At 39.4% G+C, this 26,002-nt stretch overlaps 5 protein-coding genes across 9 annotated transcripts; 4 read left to right on the forward strand and 1 right to left on the reverse strand.

The window, feature by feature from the left end:
• The first annotated feature begins 1,030 nt into the window (after positions 1-1,030).
• Positions 1,031-2,120, forward strand: LOC140773725 (uncharacterized). Its single transcript, XM_073116432.1, has 2 exons — positions 1,031-1,210; positions 1,334-2,120. Exons 1-2 carry the CDS (start codon positions 1,102-1,104, stop codon positions 1,993-1,995), a joined length of 771 nt encoding a protein of 256 aa, XP_072972533.1. The 5' UTR covers positions 1,031-1,101; the 3' UTR covers positions 1,996-2,120.
• Positions 2,121-2,259: 139 nt separating this feature from the next.
• LOC140773724 (uncharacterized) lies at positions 2,260-9,169 on the forward strand. Of its 2 annotated transcripts, none has more exons than XM_073116429.1 (14): positions 2,260-2,411; positions 2,819-2,870; positions 3,005-3,096; positions 3,201-3,819; positions 3,908-3,975; positions 4,107-4,189; positions 5,044-5,143; positions 5,470-5,555; positions 6,008-6,090; positions 6,233-6,357; positions 6,442-6,543; positions 6,878-7,171; positions 7,261-7,383; positions 8,467-9,169. In XM_073116429.1, exons 2-14 carry the CDS (start codon positions 2,867-2,869, stop codon positions 8,854-8,856), a joined length of 2,169 nt encoding a protein of 722 aa, XP_072972530.1. In that variant the 5' UTR covers positions 2,260-2,411; positions 2,819-2,866; the 3' UTR covers positions 8,857-9,169. The 2 variants fall into 2 exon arrangements, with proteins under 2 accessions (XP_072972530.1, XP_072972531.1); XM_073116430.1 differs by lacking the exon at positions 8,467-9,169 and adding an exon at positions 8,040-8,456.
• A 137-nt stretch (positions 9,170-9,306) lies between these two features.
• Positions 9,307-14,695, reverse strand: LOC140773707 (5-methyltetrahydropteroyltriglutamate--homocysteine methyltransferase 2-like). Its single transcript, XM_073116403.1, has 14 exons — positions 14,161-14,695; positions 13,276-13,629; positions 13,074-13,161; positions 12,335-12,462; positions 12,067-12,258; positions 11,769-11,971; positions 11,526-11,689; positions 11,224-11,304; positions 10,969-11,135; positions 10,782-10,887; positions 10,421-10,671; positions 10,233-10,305; positions 10,021-10,149; positions 9,307-9,919 (listed from the first exon to the last, which is right to left on the reverse strand). Exons 1-14 carry the CDS (start codon positions 14,274-14,276, stop codon positions 9,554-9,556), a joined length of 2,418 nt encoding a protein of 805 aa, XP_072972504.1. The 5' UTR covers positions 14,277-14,695; the 3' UTR covers positions 9,307-9,553.
• Positions 14,696-16,747: 2,052 nt separating this feature from the next.
• On the forward strand, positions 16,748-23,837 carry LOC140774857 (phosphoserine aminotransferase 1, chloroplastic-like). 4 transcript variants are annotated; one of them, XM_073118011.1, is made up of 5 exons: positions 16,748-18,188; positions 19,584-19,709; positions 19,884-19,958; positions 20,063-20,134; positions 23,001-23,837. In XM_073118011.1, the coding sequence occupies exon 1, from the start codon at positions 16,785-16,787 to the stop codon at positions 18,021-18,023; it is 1,239 nt and encodes a 412-aa protein (XP_072974112.1). In that variant the 5' UTR covers positions 16,748-16,784; the 3' UTR covers positions 18,024-18,188; positions 19,584-19,709; positions 19,884-19,958; positions 20,063-20,134; positions 23,001-23,837. The 4 variants fall into 4 exon arrangements, with proteins under 4 accessions (XP_072974112.1, XP_072974111.1, XP_072974110.1 ...); XM_073118010.1 differs by having other exon boundaries at positions 19,584-19,704; positions 19,837-19,958; XM_073118009.1 differs by having other exon boundaries at positions 19,584-19,704; positions 22,995-23,836.
• Positions 23,838-24,182: 345 nt separating this feature from the next.
• On the forward strand, positions 24,183-25,898 carry LOC140774913 (cation/calcium exchanger 1-like). The gene has a single exon (XM_073118100.1). The coding sequence runs from the start codon at positions 24,222-24,224 to the stop codon at positions 25,896-25,898; it is 1,677 nt and encodes a 558-aa protein (XP_072974201.1). The 5' UTR covers positions 24,183-24,221.
• Positions 25,899-26,002: the final 104 nt, after the last annotated feature.

Below are 26,002 nucleotides of genomic sequence, written 5' to 3' on the forward strand. Positions count from 1 at the left end.
CTACCAAGATATATATATATATATATATATATATATATATATATAGACTGTGGGGGCTACATCAATCGCTGTTTGCTGTAACGTTGTTAGGTTGACCACTTGTGTCTATGTCGTTCTCGGCGGGAAGAATAACCCGAATGCCGAAGCGTGAATAAAAAGTTTTTGGGCTGAGTGAGTAATGCCACTAACTATCTTTATTATTATCCGTACCAATGTTCTGGTGGGAGAGACGTTACAGGAAACATGTAATATTTTTTATACATGGACGCGGTCCACATCTGACTTGAGATGTTTGCTTCAGAGTTTGACAGATTTTCCTACATAAAATCTATCTCTTTGTCAGTTTGATTTGATATCTTACTAGATTATGTATGAGGTAGATTGTACGTGATAAATTTGGAGAACTTAATCGTTTACCAATTTGAACCGAAAACTTGACAAACGCTGATGCTCTGGAAAGGAGAGTGGAGACGGAGTTTGTCCTTCCTTCCAGTTTTGACTGAAGAAATCGGCTTAATCAGCGAGACTTCCAGGCGTTTACGATTCTTGCTTGGAGCATCTGTGTTAACAAACGCGAGTCTCTTGGATTAATCAGACACAGCCCTTTAGATTTTAATTTTACCATCTCTATCGAATAGTATTCAACATATTCTGATGTCAACAATCTTCCGAATAATATATACTAAGATAACTGACCAGAGTTATCCATTACTCGACTAATCTGTTATTTTATTAAGTTTCCATTTAGTTAAAGCAACAAATTGTTATATATATATATAGTTAAAAAAGTTGTCGATGAGTGCAAGAAAAACAAGGAACCTTCCCCTTTACCCCATCTACAAGGAGATCTCAAGAGAAGACCAACGAAAAGGTATAACCTAACCTCCAAAACAACTAATCTCACTCACCATGTTCCAAAGCATAACTGATATCTTGAAGGCGACGTAATAAGATGAGCAGCTCCATCCATTTTTGCAAGTATAAATATGCATTAAGCACCAGCCATTTCTTCCACCTCCATATCCATCCATATACAAGCACATTACAGCTAGGTATTCAGGACCCGAGTAAAAGCAAACAAATATATAGAAGCTAGCTCACATGGAAGCATCTACGTTCATCGATGGACAGCGCGTCTACCAGGATTTTATTCCTCCACATGAATTGGTTCAAGAAGAAGCAGCCGACATCCTCATCATTGGCCTTGCAGGTATGACATGCTTATATATATATATATATATTCTCAATTCAATTCAACCTTTTATTTTATTTTATTCTTAATTTTTATCCCTATTTGTTCGCATGAATTATACGGACTTAATTGCGGATGTAGGATTTAAGAAGGAGCACATCAAGGTTCAAATCGATAACTATGGGAAGCTAAGGATCAGCGGCGCGCGGCCTCTGCTTGGCAACCGGTGGAGCCGCTTCCGCAAGGAATTCCAAGTTCCAGAGAACTGCAACAGTGGCGAGATTCGTGCAAGGTTTGAGAATGGTCAGATCTTAATCACATTGCCCAAGCTCATCACTGAAGAAAAAGCTCAAGATCGGCGTGCGCATCCCCAGAAGCCTATGCCCGATGATAAGAACGAGGCGCGGATGGAGCCAAAACCAACCACCACAAGTCCTAACGATGAGAAGAAAAGCGAGTCAACTGATGCTGCAAGAGATGCACACAAAACGGAAGAGAGAAAGATGGATCAAAGTAAAGATAGCTGGAAAGACGCACAGGATAGTTTTAAGAACAAAGTTGAACGCGAAGAACGTAGTGAGAACGGTGATGAAAAAGTCGATGCCGGAAAGAAGAGAGAGGCTTCGAAACCACCGGAGGTCGACGTTGGCAGGAAAAGGATGGTAGGCGAGAGGCAATGGAGCTTCTTCTACAAGCCTAAGCAGAGCATGTGGAGCGCAGTCGCGGTTGTTGTTGTGTTGGTGAGTCTGGGGGTGTATTATTACAGCTGCAAAACGAACAGGCCAACTGAATCAGCTCAGTGATAGCTTCTTCTACTACATATGTCATATGTCATATGTCATATATGTGGATTTGATGCATTGCTCCCCGCATTTTTATTTGTACAACAATGTGAATAATATTTTACGCAATAAGCAATAAAAAAAAAATTAAGGGGAATTTATTATTGTGATGAAAAGAACAAGTATCAAAGCCCAAGCCCATAGTCAAAGGCCCGGCCCTTTGAAGCCTCCGCCCGCGAAACCGGATCCCCGCTCGACTAAAAGCTCGACCCGTTTAGGCTGAGGGCGTCGTATTTGTTCGTATCGTACCTTTCTTCCTCACTCTTCCTCCGTCTCTCTTCTCTCTCCTCCTGTCGTGCGATTTCGCTGCCGCCTCCATCTGCACCCTGCCGAGACGGAGACGCCGTGGAAGATACCCTTGCCCTTCCCTCTCTCTGGTAAGTTTCTCTCTTATCATTTCGCTATTTTTGTTCTCGCTGTCTCTCTCGCCCAAGTTTCGCGGCCGCCGCCGCCTCCATCTTCGTCTTTCTTCTCCAACCCAACCCAACTTTTTCCCTTGCTCGCCTACGCACCACCGCCTTCACTGTCTTCCTCAGCCAACGCCATTACCATCGCCTCCTCCTCCACCCCCTTCATTGCTGTCATCACCGTTAGCACCTCTTCAAGCCGTCTGCAGTAAGTTAATGCAGGAGGAGCATTGAAGTACAATTTTATTTTATCATTTTAATCTTAATAGAGTTGAGAGTTGAGTGTTTTCACTTCCTCGAGTCCCAACCGCGGTAGGGATTTATCAAGCTGACTAAAATTTGTTACTCTCTATTCTCCTGGATGTTTGTTTTTGAAGGATTTTCCCTGAATACGAGCAACCAAAGATTTGGTGAAGAAATTGATCATGGGTACGCAACTAATCAACACAAGTTTATGTTCTTTCTCTCCGATTTGACCATCGTAACTCCAGTTTTGGCTCATTATTGTTGTTGTAGTGGTTGTTCTTTGACCTACTCAACTTCTTAAACTTTTCTTATTGCAGAGGGAGTTGGAGAGAAATCTCGGAGAGAGAAGCGGAAGGAAGCACGATTGGAGAAGCACAGAAACCGATTCCTCTCTTGGGTTGAGCATCAGGTTATCATTTATCGCTTTTTCCTCACTTAAATGCATCAAATAATTGTTTCAAATTAAAGAATTTGTCACTTTTGAATCTAATATACGGAATACATGGAATCTAGAGTGGTAAGAATAAGAAAAGTAAGGCAACATTGGATCCAAAACCAGTTGTGGAGAAGAAATTTAAGGAAAAACCTGTTGGTTTGAACAAGAAGAAAGATCTAGAGGGTAAGCCAAAGACCAAGTTCCAAGAGTTTCTTGAAATTGACATGGGACAAGGTGCAGCTAGCATAGAGGAGGATCGAGTTTTGGAGAGAAGGCTTTCAAAGAAGCTCAAGGTTAAAAAGGGAAGGCTGAGTGGCCCTGATGATGGGATAAATATGCTATTTGAGGGACTCCATTCAGAGCTAGACTCTGTCTTTGCTGATGACATTGATATAGATGGTGAAATAAAGGAGGAAGACACTTGTGAGAGAATAAATGCTACTGCATCGAGTGATAGAAATAAACGTAAGAGAAAGAAGAAGCGACAAGAGAGTGAGGTTGCTGAGGAAGTGAATATTGAAGGTTCAGAGACAGAGAATGGAGAAGCCGAGTATCTCCAGGAATCAGATGAAGAAGATCAACATGTGGAGGAACCACCTGTCATGGATGTGAGTGTGAAATATGTGCCCCCTAACCTGCGAGCTTGTGCGAATACTGAATCTGAAGAGATTTCTCAGATTCGCCGCAGAGTGAGAGGTATGAGTTTCTTATGTTCACTTGGGTATTTCCCAATGAGATTTGGCTCCTGTTATTTATTAAATGCTTACCGTTATAATTGTTTCAGGACTTTTGAATAGGCTTTCTGAGTCAAATGTGGAGTCTATTACACAAGAGGTTGCTGCAATCTTTCGGGTAAGTCCATTCGTAAAAGTACTTTTGTTAATTTCTGCTACTATAATAAATCTTTTATGTTGTTCCCAGTTTCCTATTGTGTCTTCAATCAGGAGCTTTCTCCTCTACTTATTTACCTAACTTTCTTACAGTCAGTTTCTCGCAGTGTCGGTTGTCAAGTAATAGGTGGAGAGGTTGTGACTTCTTGTTCAGGAGGGCCTCGTGGCAATGAACAGTTAGAGCTCTTTTATACCCTTTTGATCTCTGGTCCAAGCATTATTATTACATTTCTAAATCCATTTCTTTTATAAAAAAAATCTCTAGTCTAGCAATCAAAGGAATACCTTATCATAAATTGCAGATAATAGATAATAGGCACTCTATATAATTAAGTGCTACAAGGAACTTGAAGCACTTTAATGGACTTTACAATTATGAAATATATATCCACAACTCAGAAAGTTGTGTTGCAAAATAAGCATCTAACAGCCTTGAAGTTATTTGAGATTTTGTGCTCTTGTGGAAAAATTATGAGCTACATGATTGGTGATTCATATCCAACTGTCCGTTGAAACCTGATTTTCCATTACAATCCTGGGAAGGAAGCATGGCATACATGATAAGATATTCCAAAGTCCAAACTTGATCTTCCAAGGATATAGTGAGTTACTGGGACATGCTTGTTGCTTCTTGTTCCTTCAGTGAATATAAGTTCAATTGATATATTGGAGATAATGAGATGTCATGGTTATATATCTTGCCCACCTTATAATAGGAATCACTGTCAAGGATTCTTTACTGGTCAAAGTAATTCTTGAAGGACTTCATGGACTTTCTTCTGTAGTTGCTGAAAAACTTGAAAGAACTTTGTTAGAATAGAAGACAGGGTTCTTGCCTATTTTGTTTGTTTAAATTGACCCAGTGAATAAAATTTATTTTACATCATTAAGTCATTGAAGAACCAATTTAGTAACCAGAAATCAAAGAGAAGAATATGTAAAGTTTATTAAACCTTGAATGTTTACACTATATTATGTTCATAAAGTGTTGAAAACTCTAGCATTAATACCAGACCATTTATCTATGTAGGTATGCTGCTGTGTTTTCAGCTTTTGTTGCAGGTATGGCATGTTTAGTTGGCATTGATTTCAGTGCAAAGCTTCTTGCTTCTCTTGCTGAATCATTCGAGGTATAAGGCAAATACGTAATATGAGCACTCGTCATTGTGAGAAGTGATTTTAGTTACAGTATTCTTGTACCTAAGCAGCTTTGTCTTCAACAGTTGTGTCAAAGATCTATAGTATGTTCAGAGTGCACAATAATGTTCATTTTATCCTATTTATAATGTAATATCATTTACAATTTTGCTGCTTTCCATTTTGGTCTTCTTAAGGTGTTACAAATATTGTAAGAACCACTACATTTTATTGATGGAAAAATTAATACGTTGTATTAATGTTTCATCATGGAGTAACTTCTGAGCCTTTCCTAATGAACACATTCCTTTGTTCGTAGGTTGAATACTTGAAGGAAGATGGCCTATCTTTGCGAAATCTCACCTTGTTACTGTCCTACATGTGCATATTTGGTGTCTGTTCAAGGTGTGAGATATAAATAACACAATTTGCATCTCTTTAGTATTGCAAGCTTGCAATAGTTGTACAATAGGAGATCTTACACATATGTATTACTTTTTGACATCATTGACTGGCATATGTATCAAGGCAATGTCTATTGAGAAGAATGAAGCTTCAGCATGCAAAAAACATTAGAACTTTGTAAAATGTCATCGGTAAATTTTGACTTACTGAGAGGTGGTATATTATTCTCATGCCAAGTCGATTCAGTTATCCAAGTAGATATTGAGAAAATTCCAAGTGTTAAAAAAAATCTGTATTTTAATGTAAATACGTGCATATACTGACATCTGATTCTGTTCAACAGTTTTTTTTTTTTTTTTTTTTTTTTGGAAGCAGCAGACTGTCGGAAGTTATTATGCTGGAGCAGTCTAGTAATATTTGTACTAATTATTGACCTTTTTCCTAATATGCAGCGATCTCATATTTGACCTTCTTTCTGAGTTGAGCAAGCGCTTGACGGAGTTGGACGTCTCAACAATCTTGACAATCTTACAGAGTATGATCTTGAGTTCTCCACGACCTTGCTTATTGATAAACGTTAATTGCTACACTAATTGGAAAATCTGATGGTGCAGTTATTCCTCACTGAAAGTTATTATCAGTAAGTTTCTGTTGTGGTAACTTTTGAACTGAAACAGGTTGTGGAATGAAGCTCAGGGGCGAAGATCCCATTGCCATGAAAGATTTTGTCCTTAGTATTCAGAATAGAGTGAATGAGTTGAAATCTCTTTCTGCAGGAGAAGGAAAGATAAACTGTAGACGGGTAAGCTGCTTATATTTCATATTCTCGTTCCAAACTGTAGTATCTTGAATATATTATTGATTTTCTGGATTGATTTCTGTACAGATGGAATTCATGCTTGAGACAATATGTGATATTAAAAACAATAAGAGAAGGGCTAAAGAGGATCCTGTGCATCATACACGGATAAAAAAGTGGCTACAAAAGGTCCATCATATTACACCTTTTGTTTTTAAACATTGTCACAGCATAATTAGTATGTATTATACATACAATAATTTATGTGTGCCAGAGAATCATGCATTGTTTTCTGTCAACTGAACCATGCAAGCTATAAGAGTAGAGGTGCTGTTCTCATGGGTAATACCTGTAATTTCATGATAGTATATGTGGGTATATTGGATTTAAGAATGCTTTGCAGCCTGGTTTCTCTAGAAATGGATCTTCCTTTAACGTCTTAACATCTGTGGAGAATTGGAAGTGAGATATCATTGTCATGTCCAAAACACTGTCTCTACTCTGATGGCTTTAGTTTCTGCAGCTTAAGGCAGAAGATATTCTTTTGCGGGGGCTCAAGTGGAGCAAGCTGCTTGATCTGGAAAAGAAAGGGCAGTGGTGGTTGTCAGGGGATGTTGTCTCAACAATAGAAAATGTTGAAGATGGTGTGACTACAATTAGCAAGGAGGTTTTAGAGGCACAAAAGTTGGTTCAACTTGCAGCCGCACAGAGAATGAACACCGACCTTCGAAAAGCAATTTTTTGCATAATTATGAGTGGGGAAGACTACATAGATGCTTTTGAGAAACTTCTGAGGCTGGATTTTTCTGGGAAGCAGGTGCTTGCACTATGCATACTATGTAATTTGTCTATTCTTGGTTATTCTCATCTCAATATTGATTTTGTTTTATTTATGATGAGCCGCAGGATCGGGAAATCATGAGGGTCCTTGTTGATTGCTGTTTGCAAGAAAAGATGTTTAATAAGTATTATACTGTCTTGGCTTCCAAGTTATGTAGCCATGACAAAAATCACAAGTTCAGCCTACAGGTATCTAGACTATTCTTCCCTGTCGATGAAGATAATTTCTTAGTTTTTACAATTGTTTGGTTGAAATAATTACTTCTTGCAGTTGGATCAGGGATTAGAGTAGTATTGTTATGATTTGGATACACCTGATTTGTGCTGAATTTTTTTCGAAGTAATGTTGCATTGCATACTTGGGCTGACGTCTTGGTATTATTTTCTTCCAATTGGAGTGTCCCATACTTTATCTCTTTGAAGAACTAAATTTAAATTTGGAAGTTTCTTCTTGCAAAATTTATCCTACCAAGTTGGCCTTCTTTCTAAATTAAGTAAAATGAAGTAGATCAATTCATATGTGACATTTGACGAGCTTTTACTCATTTAATCATGTTGCTCTTATATGCTATCATAACTCATAATTAGCCATGTTCTAGAACTAGACTTGCATCAGGATTTCTTTCTTGATGTAATTATACATGTGGACAGCTAGGGTCAAGGATTTTAGATCCTGGCACGCTTTGTCCCACAGCTTGGCCGGCCGGGAAGTACCACCTACCATGCTTTGCCGGTCAGAGTGGCCATTGTGCTATAACTAAACACTATGCCACCTAGGACTCTGTTTCGATATTGTGCTGCATGATGCCAACTCTTGCTGATTCAAAACCTAATGTTTTGGGCAGCACAGAGTGATACAAAATGGTCCTATTTTGTGACCTATTTACGATGCTGTTTTCCCACCAGCACAAGAAGTTTTAAGCAGCATACTGATGCTCAAGTCCTTGGCAGCTCTGGTGAATGTAGGCTGGTGAAGTTGTCTGTCATGAAGTCTTGACTTTTACAAGCAAAAAGCACAGGTTTCATGTTTACAATCAACAAATTATGTCATGCTTAATATCCTTTGATGTGTTATAGATTGCTTTATCTGTTGAAGGAGACGTCTGTCTGGTACTGTCTCTCATTTCCCAGCCAGACTTAACATTTGCATATATCTATCTCTACATGTGTATGCCTATTTGTTGGGTCTTTTAATGAAGATAAGCCTCTAGCAGTTGCTTTCTTGATTTCTTCATGGTTTCTAAATCTCTTCTTTCTGGTTTGCAACACCAGTACTGCATATGGGATCACTTTAAAGAACTTGAAAACATGGAACTGCAGCGATCAATGAACCTTGCAAAATTTGTTGCAGAGATGCTAGCACGCTTCTCACTCTCCCTTGCCATTCTAAAGACTGTAGATTTTGCAAATCCTAAGCATCTGACTCCAAAAACAGTCATGCATTTTCGAATGCTGTTTGAATCTATCTTTGAGAATGGCGATGCCCTTGTCTGGAACATATTTACCCGCATAGCTGCACTCCCAGAGCTTGAAATGCTGAGAAGCAGCCTCGTTTTCTTCATCAAGCAGTATGTTGTTGCTGCAGGCACCGGAAAGTCTACAGCTGGCAAATATAAGATTGCAAAGAAGGCACTTGATAATGTTGCTGGAGTTTTGATGTAAATGCTCTTAGAGGTAGTGTTAGACAAAAGGCAATTTTGTTTTTCCTTTCTGTGGATCCCATGGCTGGGTTCCCTTATTCTTTTCTCTGCGTCGGTTTGTATCTTATGGTTGTTTGGTTGTTGGTCAGAAACGTAACTTGTGTAATTGAGTATAGTGGGATCGTGACTTTGTCCGCATATTTTACTCCTACAGTCAGTAGATAACATCAGAAGTGCAAACAAAAGGTGTTGATTTGTTGCCTGTTTAAGATGACAAGAAATTACACAAAGATGTCACGCATGAGCAATTAATGCAAAGCTAAATTACATTATTACGCAGAAGACTTCTCTCTCTTCTTTTTTTATTTTTGTTGGGAGAAATGAACTATTGTCACGTTATGCTCAAGAATTGATCTGCTAAAACAAACAAGCATGTTGTGAAGCAATATCACATACTCTAGTTTTGCACGAGTACACTTAGCATAATAATTTAACTATCAAGTAGGATAAATTGCTGATGTCTGCACGATGTAACAGACAAGATTGAACCAAAATTATAGAAAAAAAAATGTCGTACCAGTTAGTGCTGCTGATACGGAATATTACATTCAGGAGTACGACTACATAAACTACTACAGCAAACAACACTGGATAACCTGTATAAAGATTATGTAGTAATGGCGAGCAAAGTAGGAGGTATGTAGGAATGCAGCGCGTTACTAGGCACTGCCCAGCTGCTTCCTGAGTAGCTTGGCTGAAGCCACCATGTTTGTGAGGGCAGGCTTCACTTCAGAGTATTTGCGCGTCTTGAGACCACAGTCAGGGTTCACCCATAGGGTGTTCGTCTCAAGAACTACCAACATCTTGTAAATCCGATCTGCAATCTCCTCCATCGACGGAATCCTAGGAGAGTGGATATCATACACCCCAGGGCCAATGCCAGCGCTATACTTTATACCCCCTCGGAAGGCTGAGAGGAGCTTCTCGTCAGAGCGGGAGTTCTCTATGGTAATCACATCAGCATCCATGTCTATAATTGAATGGATAATGTCGTTGAAGTTGGAGTAACACATGTGCGTATGTATCTAAATAGGACCATGATCATAAAAAACAAGAATGTTATGAGGGCTGTCACAGCCTCACAGTTTTTTAAAGCATACATAGGAAGCAAAAGCAAGAGATGAACCTGTGTTGTATCCTTGACACCACAATTAGTGATCCTAAATGCATGAACAGCCCAGTCAAGATAGAAGGCCTGCTCAGACTTGCGGAGAGGCAACCCCTCTCTGAGAGCTGCTTCATCAATTTGGATGACCTGGACGATCCCCACAAAAGGAAAGAAGCTGAGATAATCTTCCATTTATTATTTAAAAAGTGTTTTTCAGAAAAGAACCATACCTTAATACCAGCTTCTTCCAAATCTTCCACTTCCTTCTTGATCGCAAGAGCTATCTGATAGCAAGTCTCGAATCTAATAGATGCAATTTGATTAGTTAATGATAAGTATAAAAATTCGACAAAGTCATTGAGGACTTGACAACATTTACAAGAGGATACATGATTGTTATCAAAGCAGAAGAGCTAACCTTGGTTGGTCATTTCTGACGAAAGACCAGTTGAGGATTGTTACTGGGCCTGTCAGCATTCCTTTCATGGGACGTGAGGTCATGCTCTGGGCCATTGTTGACCAGAACACAGTCATAGCCGTGGGACGGCTCACATCACCATAGATGATGGGTGGCTTAACACATCGTGAGCCATAAGATTGCACCCAACCATTGACTGTGAAAGCAAATCCAGATAGTTGCTCCCCAAAGTATTCCACCATATCATTTCTCTGCAAAAGAGAGACTGCATCATAAGCAAACCAGGCTATCACCATCTGTGATTCTATCAAACAAAGATACAATGACTTATAACTATGGCAACATAAGCAGTTAAGTTCACCTCAGGTTCCCCATGGACAAGGACATCAATGTCAAGTTCTTCCTGCAACTTAACAACTTTGCCTATTTCCTCCTTGATGGACTTCACATACTCCTCTTCAGAAATCCTGTGGCAAAGTACGTTGATTAGGAGAATACAGCACACAGTAAGAAAACCATAATCAAATAACAAAGAGAGAGGAATCCACTTTTTGGCCTTGTGTTCTCTTCGCACCCTCCGAAGATCCATTGTCTGCGGGAATGAACCAATGGTAGTGGTAGGAAGGATAGGAAGATTTAGCTTCTTTTGTTGTGCATCCAATCGGGCCCTAACATTTGTAGCCCTGCGGTGGTCACAGCCTTTCAGTGCAGAAGCCTGGGGATCCAACATCGTAGTTAAAATTACGTGGAGGCCCACATGTTTGACATTAGAAATGAGCTCCTATATATTTTCAATTACTTACAGCCTTTTGAACTTCTTCATTGGTCACTCTGGGGGATGACTTTCTTGAAGCCTGTGCAGCAGCATTTGCTGAGAAGAACGCCTATGGAGAAAATCAGAAATACAATGGTTAGATATTGTCAATTAGACATTAAGTCATTAACCAGACTGCATGTGCAAAATTGGTTTGACAAAATTGTAGGAGAGTGATAGTATACATGAAAAACCACCTATAATGAGAGAGAGAGAGAGAGAGAGAGAGAGAGAGAGAGAGAGAGAGCCAGTCACCACCCTTACCAGGTCTTTAACTATAAAAGATCATACCTCATCCTTGTGGCCAGCTAATGCCTTGGCCAGCGCATTCACTTCAAACACCTTTTGTGCCGCAAAAGCCAACCAAGACTTGATGTCATTATCTAGCTTATCCTCATTTACTAAATCTACAGCAGTATGCATAAGGGAGCAGGACGTTGAGACCACAAGCTTGTCTGCAAAGCAAAATGAAATAGCATAAAGGAATAAGATGAACTGCTTAGAAAAGGTATAGTTTAATGAGGTAATAATGACCTCTGCCTACAACAGCCTCAAGGGAATTAAGCATCTTCATGGAGGCTGCTAAATCATTTGCCCAGATGTTTCTTCCATCTACAATTCCAGCAAAAAGATACTTGCCAGATGGAAAACCTGCACTTTTAATTAGGTCCAGGGTCTTGGATCCACGAACAAGATCAAACCCAAAACCAGACACACCACTCAATGTAGTGATGGTTCTGTTGAGGCAAAAGTACTAGTCAAGCATTTTGTTTTCTTTTTTCATTAGACATATATAATTTGGTTCAATAAGAAAACATGTGAAATAGCATACCTGTAAGCCTCAGAAGAAACATCAGCAAAGTAGGTCTCAATGAGCACATTCAAGCCAGATAAAGATGGCTCTAGCTCTAAGTAGGCTTTGCTAAATGCCTGCAGTTGGTGAGAGTCAAGGTCCAATACAAGGGTAGGCTCATCAAACTGGACCCATGAAGCACCTGATGACTTCAATTCTGCAATAACTTCCCTGACATGAATATTGACTGATGATCAAAATTCAAGTATATAACCCATCCAACAAAGCATGTAGTAATAATCCTTACTTGTAGACAGGCAGGACATTTCCAAGAAGTGAGAGAAGAGAAAAGGATTTATCTTCCCCTTTAGCAGGTTTTGACAGCAGCAAGTATGTGACAGGTCCTATAAGCACCGGAATTGTATCAATGCCCAGCTGCATCCAGATAGAAAATGAAATGAGCAAAAGATTTCAACTCAAACAAAAAAAAAAATGTCATCGTGATCATTTCACTAAGAGTACCAAATAGGAGCATCATATACTACAAGGTAATATGTTAATTCAATAGAACATATCATGAAAGAGTAGTGAGAATTTGCCATATCAATGTTCACATATATGTCGCAACTAATTTGTCATACCTAGGTTTTTTGAGAATTTGACGTCTCAAGAAGTTATCCCTATCACATCATATAATTTGTGCATGTAAAAGGTCACTTCAAAATTTCAGGTACTTAAAACAGCAGAATAATAGCAGAAAACAAAACAAAAATGATTTGGGAGGACGACATGGAACTTTAAACATTTTTATCTCTCTGATTATATTATTTCGTTTGTATTAGAATTTCTGGTAGATGGGCATCTTATTTATTCGATCAAAACTGACCAGCATTAACCATCTCTAATAATGGACTTGAGCTTGAAATACTAGTTGCTATCATGGTTGACAGTACAGTGCAAAGGAGGGCTATACATGTCTGACCACCTTCCAAACATTGCAAAGTTTAATAGCAGAATATTATAGGAGAGTTTATCGAGAGCCTTACTGCCTTTGCTTCATTGTACTCTGACACTGCCTTATGAGAAGAATAAGAGAACTTTGTATCCGGAGCCAATTCAGGGACGATGTAGTGGCTAATTAGACAACACCAAAGAATCAAGTTGGTGAATTTTGTCCTAGACAAATCTACATGATAAAAATTAACATAATTTGGGCACCCGTAGAAGTTGAAAATTGAAATCACTTACTAGTTAGTGTCAAACCACTTGGTCATCTCCATAGCAGGTACAGATGCATTTCCTCTAGCCATAGAGAAGTAGGTCTCAAACTCAATCTCACCACCATTCCACCCATATCTCAAGGGAATGGCACCAAGCATTGCCGTTGTGTCAAGCATTTGATCATAGTATGAGAAAGTATTGCTTGGAATGTACTTAATCCCAGCATCTGCCATTTGCTTCCAGATGGAAGTCCTGAGATCTGCAGCAACCTTCTTCAAATCATCTACATTGCTCTTCCCATCCCAAAAGGATTCCAACGCAAACTTAAGCTCTCTCTTTGGTCCTATTCGAGGATACCCAATAATATGTGAAGCCATATTCCTGGAAGACATAATTGCTTGTATTGAGAGAAAGAAGAAAAACACACAGAAATGGTAAAATCTACTTCTAGAAACATAAGTATGGTACAGATTGGTTACTGCAGCAAGATATAGAAACTTGGCTACCAGATACTTCGTCCTACTTAATAGTTTCTCGTCCTGTAACATGTACGTATGTGTGTCATGGCAACAAAGAGACTTCTTCATCGATTCGACAAAATGGAGGACTAACTTAGCAAAGGAAGCAACGAAATCATATCAAATGCATTTGTAATACTTGGAACTAGAAAAAGAAGAAAACAAAAAGCGTACGCTTTGTGAACAACATATAAACCTACAAGCATAAACGACACAACAAATTCGCGACAAAAAAACTGACGGCAAGATCCAACAGCAGATATAGAAAACCAACTAACGATAACACTAAGAAAAACTTCTCAGAGAAAAAACATCGAACATCTAAGGGTCACATTAAGAATTTGGAAACACAATAATGATAAAGAAGAGAGAGAGAGAAAGAGAGGTGTACTACCTTCTGGGGAGATGGAGGCGATGATGACGAGAGGATGAGGCGAGGGTGGCGATTGCGAAGGGCGGAGATAGGAGAGCAGAAGGCCGCGCAAGGAGGAAGAGAGAGATGGAAGGCATTCTTCGTTTTTATTTTATTCTATCGTCGGAGGGAGAGACGGCTTTCCTTAATTTTAAAACTCTCACTGCCACTGGTATTGGAATAACTACCTACCTCAAAAGTAGACAAACGCAACTCAATCTCTTGCTTCAATACTAGAGGAGATTTCTTTTCTTTTCCTTTTTGTTATGAAGGAAAGCGACAGATACGATTTCTTTTAATGAACATAAATCATATATAGTTATCCTACCTGCAGATTCTAAAAACTAAGTTCCTGCGCCTGAGATTGACATAACACCACAACACTAGGATTATAGGAAGAGAACTAAATAAAGTTTCAGTTAAATGGAATCTTCCTTAATTATGAGCAGCCATAGGAATATTCATTGAGAGAAAATCAACTATAACACTACTTGCATACAAAGAATTATAACATTGCATAGTGTTTACATTGGAGGAGAAGTTAAACAGGTACTATGAAGCCGAACCAGCGGCAGGTTGATGGCAGATCCCATTACAGAACCGAACCCCCAATGATCCATATTTCTATGTTATTACAAAGCTACAGATGTTAGATTGACTCCCTAGTCCCTACCCTAACATCTCTGAAAGAAAGGTTTCCGTGTCTTAAGTCAGCTGTCCAGCTCTGCTCCACTATCTCACCAACTTTGCAGCAGTTGTAATTGTATTCGCGCTTGGTCTCACTGAACATGCGAGCGGCCTCAGGCGACTTTGGATTTGAGTCACAGAGAAGAGACTGAAGGTAGAAACAAAGGCCAAAACATCACTTGCCAAAATATTATTCAATGGCATGATAATTAATCTACAACACAGTATTCACTCAAGCAGCTTAAGTTGACTATTGAAATTGATGATAGGCCACAAGAAAAATAAAGTACAAATGGCAGAACATACAAGCATGTTAAGGTTTAGACAGTTCACATCTAACTCTTAAATTGTGCAGTCCTCTCCTGTGCATACTTGAATGCTTCATGAAGTAATATTTTTGCCATTAAGAAGAGTTAGCTGTATAACAGAATATTGTGAAATCCGTTATGCGAATACACAATCATTTCTGCTCCTTTTCAGTTCTATAAACAACATCCCTAATATCTGGTAGGGCCACATAGCCTCATATAAAGGGTTAGAACACTGTCAGCCGGCAAATGCAAATTACAGTACATGTCAAAAGTGCCTTCTCAGAATTGGCAAAGTTCTCTTATTTTCTCATCATTAGTTGCTAAAATACAGTACGCCAGCATGGAAGTTTAATTTCTGGACATCTCGTTGGAATTTTTCTGCTTGCATTTGGAGTAACAAGGCATTCTGCTGCAATCGGCAGATTTGCTATCAAAATGAAATGAATTATTTGAACCTTGAGTTAGCTTTTGGTCATTTCTACAAACCCATGTCATACAAGGCAAAAAATTATAGCCCAAATAGGTGTGGAAGTCCTCTTCTTTTACTCTGTTACAAAATTTTACATATATGACAAATTCTATAAATGCCAAATATAAGCAACACACAAAGTCCCAAAGCTTCTTAAATATGAAGATCAGAAGCAACATCCCAAGGAAAATATTCACAGTTAAAAATGTCAACTTACTATTAGGATGGAATATTCGTGAGACAAACCGTACAGTTGGTGGAAAATCTTCTGTGAGCTGCAGCAGCATCAGTTTGAACGTACCTGGAGAAAAGATATGTCTATCAAAAGGAAAAGATGGATACTACTAATTTAAAATGAATAAAGAAGCCTGAGATTTCACCGATGAGATAAATTCGAAATTCATTTACCCTATGCCTCCTCTTAAGAATCAAACTATATGAAGAAAACAATCAATGGCATGCTATGTTTTGAAGAGAATATACACCCTGAAGTTCGAATCCGATACGACACTTGCCCTTGCCCACAACTCTGATCACCTAAAAAGAGACAGGAGATTTTGATGGATTTAATACTGGAATTTTAGTTGCAAGTGGTGGTTTGGTGATCTGATTAAAGAAGATAAATAATTTAATGAAAACTAAATGTATTACATCATTCATGACCACCTCTAATCTCTATAGACTTATTTAGAAGGAGCGTGCCAATCTTAGCGACTTTATGATTGGCTAAATGGCCAAGTACAAATTAAGAGTTAAGAGGATCCTCCTGTTTAGGACCAGAATCACATCCATATACATCGATCGGAGGACGTAGTACAAGAACAACATGAGCATTAAGTATTGCATGTCCAAGTCCAACTTGGGCATTTCTATATCTAAATTGCTTATGGAGACGATTTCTTTTCTTTTTTTTATACACAGACTTTGTTTTTAATGATCCAAATCTATGTCCTATAATCTTCGAATTTTCTTTGCGATCGCTAAATTTAGCTTTCTCTCTCTCTCTCCTCTCTCCTCTCTCTCTCTCTATATATATGTTTGTAACAAAGCAACCTTTTTTATCGTTCTGGCTCTGCGGTCTCTCTCTCTCTCTCTCTCTCTCTCTCTCTCTCTCTCTCTCTCTCTCTCCACCACTACCAATGGCAACCAATACGTCCCCCAACCCCCTCCTCCTCAAACCCAGCTCCTCCATTGGCGCCAAGAATGCCACCACCCCCAACTCCATCTCCTGCGCCGCCACCCCCGCAACCTCCTCACGTCCCTCCCCCTCGTCTTCTTCCTCATCCTCCGAGCGCGTCTTCAACTTCGCCGCCGGCCCCGCCACTTTGCCGGAATCCATCCTCCTCAAGGCTCAGTCCGAGCTCTGTAACTACCGCGGCTCCGGCATGAGCATCATGGAGATGAGCCACCGCGGCAAAGAATTCGACGACGTCATCAAGAAAGCTGAGTCCGATCTCCGAACCCTTCTGTCCATCTCCGATGATTACGCTGTCCTCTTCCTCCAAGGCGGCGCCACTACCCAGTTCGCCGCCGTCCCCCTCAACCTCTGCAACTCCGACGATACCGCTGACTACATCGTTACGGGTTCGTGGGGCGACAAGGCCTTCAAGGAGGCCCAGAAATACTGCAAGGCCAACCTGGTCTATTCCGGGAAAAGCGACAAGTACACCATGATCCCGCCCTTCGATTCCGTTGCGCAAAACCCTGATGCCAAATTCCTCCATATTTGCGCAAACGAGACTATCCACGGGGTAGAATTCCAGGAATACCCTGTGCCCAAGAATAAAGATGCGATCTTGGTGGCTGATATGTCCTCCAACTTCTGCTCCAAGCCTGTGGATGTCTCCAAGTTCGGCTTGATCTACGCCGGGGCGCAGAAGAATGTTGGGCCGTCAGGCGTCACGATCGTGATTGTGCGGAAAGATTTGATCGGCAAAGCGCAGCCGATCACGCCAGTGATGTTGGACTACAAGATTCATGCGGATAGCGCATCACTCTATAACACGCCACCTTGCTTTGCGATCTATATTTGTGCTCTGGTGTTTGAGGATTTGTTAGAGCAAGGGGGGCTGGTGGAGATTGAGAAGAAGAATGCAAGGAAGGCCGGGATTCTGTATGATGCCATTGATGGGAGTGGTGGGTTCTATGTGTGTCCAGTTGAGAGATCAGTTAGGTCTCTGATGAACGTTCCGTTCACATTGCTGAAGACTGAGCTGGAGAAGAAGTTCATTGAGGAGGCAGCTAAGGAAGGCATGGTTCAGCTTAAGGGTCATAGGTCTGTTGGTGGTGTTCGGGCATCGATATATAATGCAATGCCACTGGCAGGTGTGGAGAAACTGGTTGCTTTTATGAAGGATTTCCAAGCTAGGCACCCTTGATCCAGCCCGATATGTCTTAGCTATATTTCACAATAAATTCTTTGCCATCGGTACTTTGATGGTTGTGTTAGATTGGCTTTGATGCAAATCTAACATTTCCTTTTTGTTTTGGGTTGACTTTGAAAGTGCTCTGGTCTTCTGAATGGAAGAAAGAAGAGCATGATGGTTAGTCGATTGTGTTGTTAGCAGATTAGTCCTTTCTGTATGTCGTAGTGCAATAATAATTCAAAATCTTAGATGTATTTCTTTTTCTATGCCAATTCTTATTCGCTTAGAGGTTAGGATAATACTACCGTGTTCTAATAGTGTCATGATTTCTTTTTTCCTCAGCTTATTTCTTTCTTATTTATTCAGAGCAGGGGAAATATTCGTACTGGTAGGGATTGAATTACTTTCCGTATGATGTTATATTGAAAGCTAGATATTCGATTTCTATGCGCTTAGTCTTTAGAATTTAAAAGAAATATGGAGTGATTTTGTTTCTATCACTCCTTTATATCTCTAATTTTCCTAAGATGTATCAATTCACCTTAACTCACCCTGTTGTTTCATCTTTTTATTAGATAGCGTGCATTTTACTGCTTCCAATTGAATCTAGAATATAAAACATTCATTATTTTGGTTAATTTGTTCCGTCAGATCAATATCGAAATGTGGGTATTGTGTTCTTTTGTTTTTTGTTATTTACTTATAGGCACACACATATTGAAATTAGAAGAGGTTAGCTATGTTTAGCAGGGTTTTGCTTGTCCCTCTGAAAGGAGAAGTGATATTATTTCAGAGACAAAGATTGTCATGTTTGTTTATTATTAGTTGGATCATGTTGTCTTTAAAAGGGATGACTAGGGGTGCCTAGTTTATGGGATGAGTTTCTTCTTTTTATCTTATTCTTTAACTTGCAATTTACTTCAGTGAGTGAATACCTTTGAACGTGTGTGCGTACACTTCCTATATTTTCCTTTGAATTAAGACCTCTACTTAAGTATGCTATTTTTTAGTTGGGAAAGTTTGAAATTTCTCTTGGTTCTAATGTTCTCCACACTTATGATGAAAATGCCATTTTGAATTATCAGAGATTTCTGTGCAACTAAGCATGAGCTTATAGCTTTCAATGCCATCCTTTCATCTTCAAAACCTCTAACCTGCAGCAGTTTTTTTTCTGACTTTTAAAGGGGGTGACCATAAAAACCAATATGTAAAGAGAATGCTGATATAGGGTTTATGTCTTTTCTTAGAATCTACTTCTTAAATTAGCAAAAAAGGAAAACCAAGAGTTTCCTGAAATTACTCTCCCTAGCAGTATCCTATGTTAATAGAGGAGTCGAATGGTTTACTAAAAACAATCCTAAGTTCCTAACTGGTACTTTTATATTGTTGATACTTTTAAAATGAATTTGGCACCTTTTGAATTGTGACAATTTGCTTTGTTGTGGTTCCTTTTCTTGTTGATTAGGAATGTTTGAACTTTGAAAGTAACAAGTTTGGTTATACTTTTCTTCTTATGTACTTGTCCGAGTGCAGAGATACAGATGAAAAGAATTTTATTATTTCGCAATGCAGGTGAGTGAGTGAAGTTGATAAAGAAGGGCATCTTCATGAGATTTCCGGTTGCTCTGGAGGTTATGCAGGAAACAGTTATTTGTTATGCCATTCCGTAAAAAGCACTCTTCAGGAGAGAAATGTAAGGTCCAGTAAAATTTAGAAGCATGTCTAAAAGACTTGCTGTGTGCTTGTGTTGAAGTTGAATGGCTCTTTAACCTGTTTATTGAATGTTAGCAAAGTTAATTCAGTTACAATATTTATGTTATCGCAGGTGTTAGAAAACCAGTTCTGAAGTTTGCTCTCTGTTATTGATTTCAGAATTGCAGAACATTGTTTGGAAAATTAAGAATGGGAAAGGAGCATTATTTTACTGAAGTTATGGAATGCCTTCAGGTAGCTCATAATCGGTATAGAGGCTTAACATTGCTGTTTTTTCTTGAAGCAGAACTGTAAAAGTTACATGCCATGCTAAAATACTCATGACTTTTCATGTGTAGGCTGTTTGGTTGGTGAAGGTTAGAGAAAGCCAAGATGTTATCCAACTACTGTAGGCTGTATACCTGCAAGATGTAAGTATTCACCTGAAATGCTAATTTTTATCTTTGGTTGACTTGACTTGTTTATATTTCATGCTTTATTGCTTATGAGTTAATTCCAATGAATTTGAATGGAGGAAAAGATCTTGTATTTTAACCTGCATTTTATAAATTGTGAACCGACTGTATAGAGCATAGTGTTGCAAAAATAAGAATAACCCCAAAGAATTGGGCAAGGGGGGATTTTTCATTTTTTCCTTTTTGTTACTTATAGTATATCTGGATATATTTTGTTGTAGTTTGTTAAGAGGTCATGAGTTTTGAATTTGCCTTATAAAAGAACAACTTGGGTTCTACATTTGTGTTTTTCTGTTAAGTAAATTTTATGCAGAAATTGTGCTAACTTTTACTCTAAAACTATTTGCAATGTAAACTATTGTGGGTATAGTTGTATCCTAGGATAGGAGGGATGAGTTTGAAGGAGAGGATAAAAGACCCTATAAAGCTGACTTAGGTTCTTGAGCTGATGCAACTAGTTAGAATATTATGCAATTTCATTGTATTCCTTTTATTATTTAGCCATTTTAATATTTATATTGTTTAGTCATTTTTAAACGAATATTTAGGCTTAAATATATCAAATCATTTCTTAGTTACACTTCTAATTTTCAAAATAAATATTAAATTTTAGACTAAATTATCCCTAAGGTAAATAATAAAAAAATGAATATTAAGGACAACTAGATAATTTTAGAAAAATGAGCAACTAAGTTGGTTAGCAAAAACCAATCCGAATTGCACGGTTCACCAGTTGAATGATTAGGTCGGTTAGGGTCAATTAGTTTTTATCAGGTCAATTGTATTACCTCTCCGATAACAAAACCGAATCAACTTTGGTGGTCAGTTCACCGGTCTGACCCCTCCTTCCTCCGCTCTTGCATGTGATTACTCTCCAAAATTTTGAAACTTTTATTTAGTACCCTTAGGTAATCATGTGGTGGCCACTAGAAAAATTAGGTTATCCTCTATAGAGATTTAACTCTTCATTCTAAGTTATATGATGGTTGGCTTGTACTATATTTAAAGATTTTGGATTTTCAAACCCAACAGAGATGAAATATTTGCTTTGTCTGGCAGGTCCCCTAAAAGATGGGTTTCTAAAACGAATACTTACCTTGCATAATAAATGTAAATAATAAAACCATCTATACATATCTTTTAACTTAAAATATTGTTTGGTTGGCTACTCTTTCTCTCATACATATTGTTCCCTCATCTGTTCTAAATAATTGAGGGAGAGAGACCTCAAAACACTATGAAGATAGAGAGGCTGATGATACATATCAAATATATTGTTCATGTAGCACATGTTGCAAGTAGATCACTGATAAGCATTTCATGTTTTTAATTAGGGTTAATTTAAGAGTGGCCTTTGGTGTAAACTGAAATAAATCAACCTAAAGAGGTAACTAATTGCTTTGTAGTTTGTAGAAAATCCATTCACTATTAGTTGTAGTCATTGGACAAAGAGATCCGATGAACTGTGCACATTCTATTACTTGAATTTAAAGTATGCCTAGGTATCAAGCTCTTGAGGTTTATCACTACTTGCTAGCATATAGTGTTAGTATGTTATTATGCTTCAATTGAAAAATATAGCAAAATTTATCCTTAGTTTATCTTTTCTTTAGCATTGTGGTATAAATATAATGTTAAATATAAACTAAGCATATTTTGTATATATCTTTTCTGCAATTAATTTTTAGTAAGCATATTTTCCCAGGTTTTATGTATTTCCATGTGCTTCTTTGTGATAAAAAACCTAGCTCTGGCAATGATTAGAGTTATTGTGAGGTAATTTGACAGGGTCAATGTGTTATACAGTTTACGGATCCAATTAGAATTCAGGAAATCCTCCTTTTGTTGTATCTGTGTTTTGAAAAGTCTTTTGAATGAATAGAACATTGATATTAAAGTTTGTTGTACAAATATTAATAAATATGGATACAGTTGTGAAGTTATATCCATTGTATGCATGATGTGTTCTTTGTACATGCAAAGATGCAAAATATTGAAACACTTATTCTTATCTTATTGCCCTTCAAGTAACAAATTCATGAAGATGTTGAATAATTTAGTACCTAAACCATGATAAAATAGAATGACATAACCCACAAACAAACCATTGTCGACTGTTGAATAATGTTGCATGGTAAGTCCTAACAAGTCCTGCATACCAACAGTTGACGACTACGTGACCGATCATTCACTTGCTCCTGCTACTTACCTATTAACATCTTCTCAGGCATTACTCTGAATGAACATGAATAACTGTGATAACTTATAAGGTATTAGTTTAGTTGGCAACCCTTTTGGTAATCCTATTGTGAAGGATTAATGATGAGTGGTTTGGGGAACCTAGTTTGGACTTTGGAGAGGGTGAAAAATGTTACATACAGAATCCAATCCTGTTGGAAAATCATTGCCTCACAAATGGTACAGCTGGTCAGGCCATTTTTTCAATTCCCTGTCAGTCTTCTGTAAGTTTCAGAGTACTCATGGGCTGCATGCTTTGCCAAGCAATTACTTGGCTTTTCCCTGACTAGGGAACCAATGCTCATTATGGATAAGATTGCATAGTGCATTATTAATGGTAGAATAGGGAGTATAGATAAATTTTCCAGAGAAATTATAGATTCTCCTGTAGTTTTTATGTTGCTGTATTTATTAGTCATTTTTATTTGTTAAAGGAAACTAATGCTGTTCATCTGTTTAATGGAATCTTTCAGTCATTGTGTACGGTCATTAGTTTTACTAGCCATTCTTTTTCAGGCTGAACACATTTTTGTATATCAAATCATGTACGACTAATTAGTGATCTGATGAATCATAGTCACAGGATTAGGGGGTGTCACATAAAAGTAAGCTGGAGACTGGTATCCTGACTCCTGAGGTATGCGGAGATCTCAGTTTTTGTGCACTCAAGGCAGTGCTGGTGTCGTAAACGGCAGCAACAAAGACAAGATGCCACCAGAAGAACAGAGCATTATAAATTAATCTCGCCTCAACTGTTTCCTGATCACAATGCTCTATGAAATGCGCAACCCTTACCACACCAGACCATGTAAGGAAACAATCTAGCTGTACATCACATTATGTCAAAATTTTACTCACTAGCTGCTAACAGGAGTTGTTGTCTTTTACCAATATTAGCAAATATATGATACCTAGGGAAGATAGAAGAATATCTTCTTCCTTCTTAACAGAGTGTTGCTCAAAGGAAGTTTCCGTCCAGCTTCCTAATGGATCATATGCAAATCTCTCTTCTTCTTCATTTTTTCCCTCTCTTTTCGGAGTGTCCAACTCCTCTGTCCGTTTTCTCATTTCAGCTCCAACACTTTATCCCTGAACGGTGTTAATAACAGTTTTCTTTGCGCAAAATTGCCACTCTCTATTTAGCATTAATTTGTCTAGAAATACTTGAGGATTTTGTGTGGCATGGCCACCACCCTCCCATCTTAGCCTATTATAACCTCTCTGTTTTACATCAAAGTCACAGATATTATGTTTACCTTTCTGTTAGCAGTTTATGGGCATAGCATTCCTCTACCTGAATTAGTTGCTTGTGATTCTGCACGTCATCCAGGTAGTGGGTACAAAATCCATTCAAGGTTTGCATAATTTCGTCATCTGAGTATCTTCGTATCATATCTAGTTCTTCAATTATAAATAAAGGCTACAAATGAGAAAAAAAAAAAAAGAAGTTGATACTCTTTATAGTGACTATTCACAAGATCCCATTATCAGTGGCTCGTATCCCTGTAAAGCATAATACCTTGGTTTTATTGTAAAAAGTTCATCGAATTTCTACCACCATCCTCTCTCTCTCTCTCTCTCTCTCTCTCTCTCTCTCTCTCTCTCTCTTCCCTCCCCCCCCCCCCCCCCCCCCCCCCCCCCCCCCCCCACAACACACATATATATTACCTCTCCTCGTCTTCCCTTTCACTACATTAAACTCCCTTTTTGGTCCATTATTCCTTTGAATATATAGCAGAGTAGCTTGCTCCAAAACAGACTAGACTCTTCCTCTACTCCTTAGTTTTATTGATTTGTTGTGTATATGGCTTCTGGGTTGTCCGACAAGTTGAAGGCCTTGGTAAGCACAGCATTCCTTCTACTACTATGCTTCTTCCTCACAACCCACGTAAGATCTCCTTCACCTTCTTTTAACATCCCAACCCTTAATGCTCCACCAAAGACAGATGGCTGCAGCATTAGTTTACTAAAGCTTAATGGTCACCATTCCAAATGCCTGCACCTCAAGACCCACATCCCATGTGTGCCCCAAGGCTATGTTAACTACCTCTTCATTTTCTACTGCATCTGTGGGAGATACTCGGCAATCGGCTATGCACTCGGAGCACTCTGGCTCCTAGTTTTGTTCTATCTCTTAGGCGACACTGCTTCTCACTACTTCTGTTCTTCTGTGGAGAGCCTCTCAAGGGAACTGAGGCTCTCACCAGCCATTGCTGGTGTTACACTCTTGTCCTTAGGAAATGGTTCGGCTGACGTGCTTGCGAGCATAGTCTCGTTCCGGTCGGGGTCGGGAGAGGTGGGCCTAAATAGTGTTCTTGGTGGTGCATTTTTTGTGTCGTGTGTCGTGGTCAGCGTCGTCAACCTATGTGCTGCCAGATCTGGATCAGCTCCGACAGCGGCGTGCATTGACCGATCGTGCTTTGTGCGTGATGTCTGCTTCTTCCTCGCCGTTCTGTCATCTCTCCTCGCCATACTTGTTGTTGGCTGGATCAACATATGGGGAGCATTGGCCTTCACTTCCCTCTACTTTGTCTATGTCTCCATGGTGTCAACCACTCAGAACGATACTGCCGTCGTGCCTACCATCGATAGCAAGGAGGTTGACGAGCCAACGTCAAACATCAAAGAGTCCTCCTCTAAAGAGAGACAACAAGGAGATAGTTCTTCGAGGTTCTCCAAGTTCAAAGAGATGGCAAGTTGCTACATAGGATGGTTCGCTTATCTCATCCACATGCCGCTCTACCTACCGAGGAGGCTAACGATACCGGATATGTCGGCGGAGAGGTGGTGCCGGCCATATGCAGTGGCTTCGGCCACATTTGCACCACTTCTAGTGGCCACACTGTACAGGAGCGTAAGCGTGGGCACCGAAGAAGGGCTAACCATCTATCTGTGTGCAGGTCTTGTGGGCTTAGCGTTTGGGCTCGCAGCGCTCTTCACCACGAATGAGGCCGGGCCACCAAAGAAAGCCTTGTTGCCATGGCTAGCAGGAGGATTTCTTATGAGCGTGCTGTGGACGTACATCATAGCTGAGGAGCTGGTCAGGCTGTTGGTATCTTTGGGTTTCATCCTGGGCGTAAGCCCTGCAATTGTAGCGGTGACAGTGCTGGCATGGGGGAACTCCATGGGGGACCTCATAGCAAATGTGGCGATGGCCAGAAGTGGAGGAAAGTCTGGGGCCCAGGTTGCCATCTCTGGGTGTTATGCTGGGCCAATCTTTAACACATTGGCTGGGCTTGGGATGTCACTAGTGATGTCAGCTTGGGCTGTCCATCCTGCCCGCTTTGTGATCCCTGTAGGCCCTGCACTCTTTGAGACATTGGGTTTTATGATTGGTGGACTACTGTGGGCTCTGCTCATCCTCCTCAAGAAAGACGTGAAGCTTGACAGAGCATTGGGAATCGGGTTGTTGGCTATCTACCTATGCTTTATGTCCTTGGGACTGTCGCGGAGCTTATTTTTAGATCATGGGCAAGATTGAACAAGTTTTGGTGTTTTGAGTTTTAACCCTCGCTACTTTTGATCCCACAGAAAATTTTACTTACTTCTCTCGGTCCACCGAATCCTAGTATAGACTATAGACTA

The sequence above is a fragment of the Typha angustifolia genome, chromosome 13 (assembly GCF_048772165.1).
Source record: "Typha angustifolia cultivar Huaian chromosome 13, ASM4877216v1, whole genome shotgun sequence".
Classification (NCBI taxonomy): domain Eukaryota; kingdom Viridiplantae; phylum Streptophyta; class Magnoliopsida; order Poales; family Typhaceae; genus Typha; species Typha angustifolia.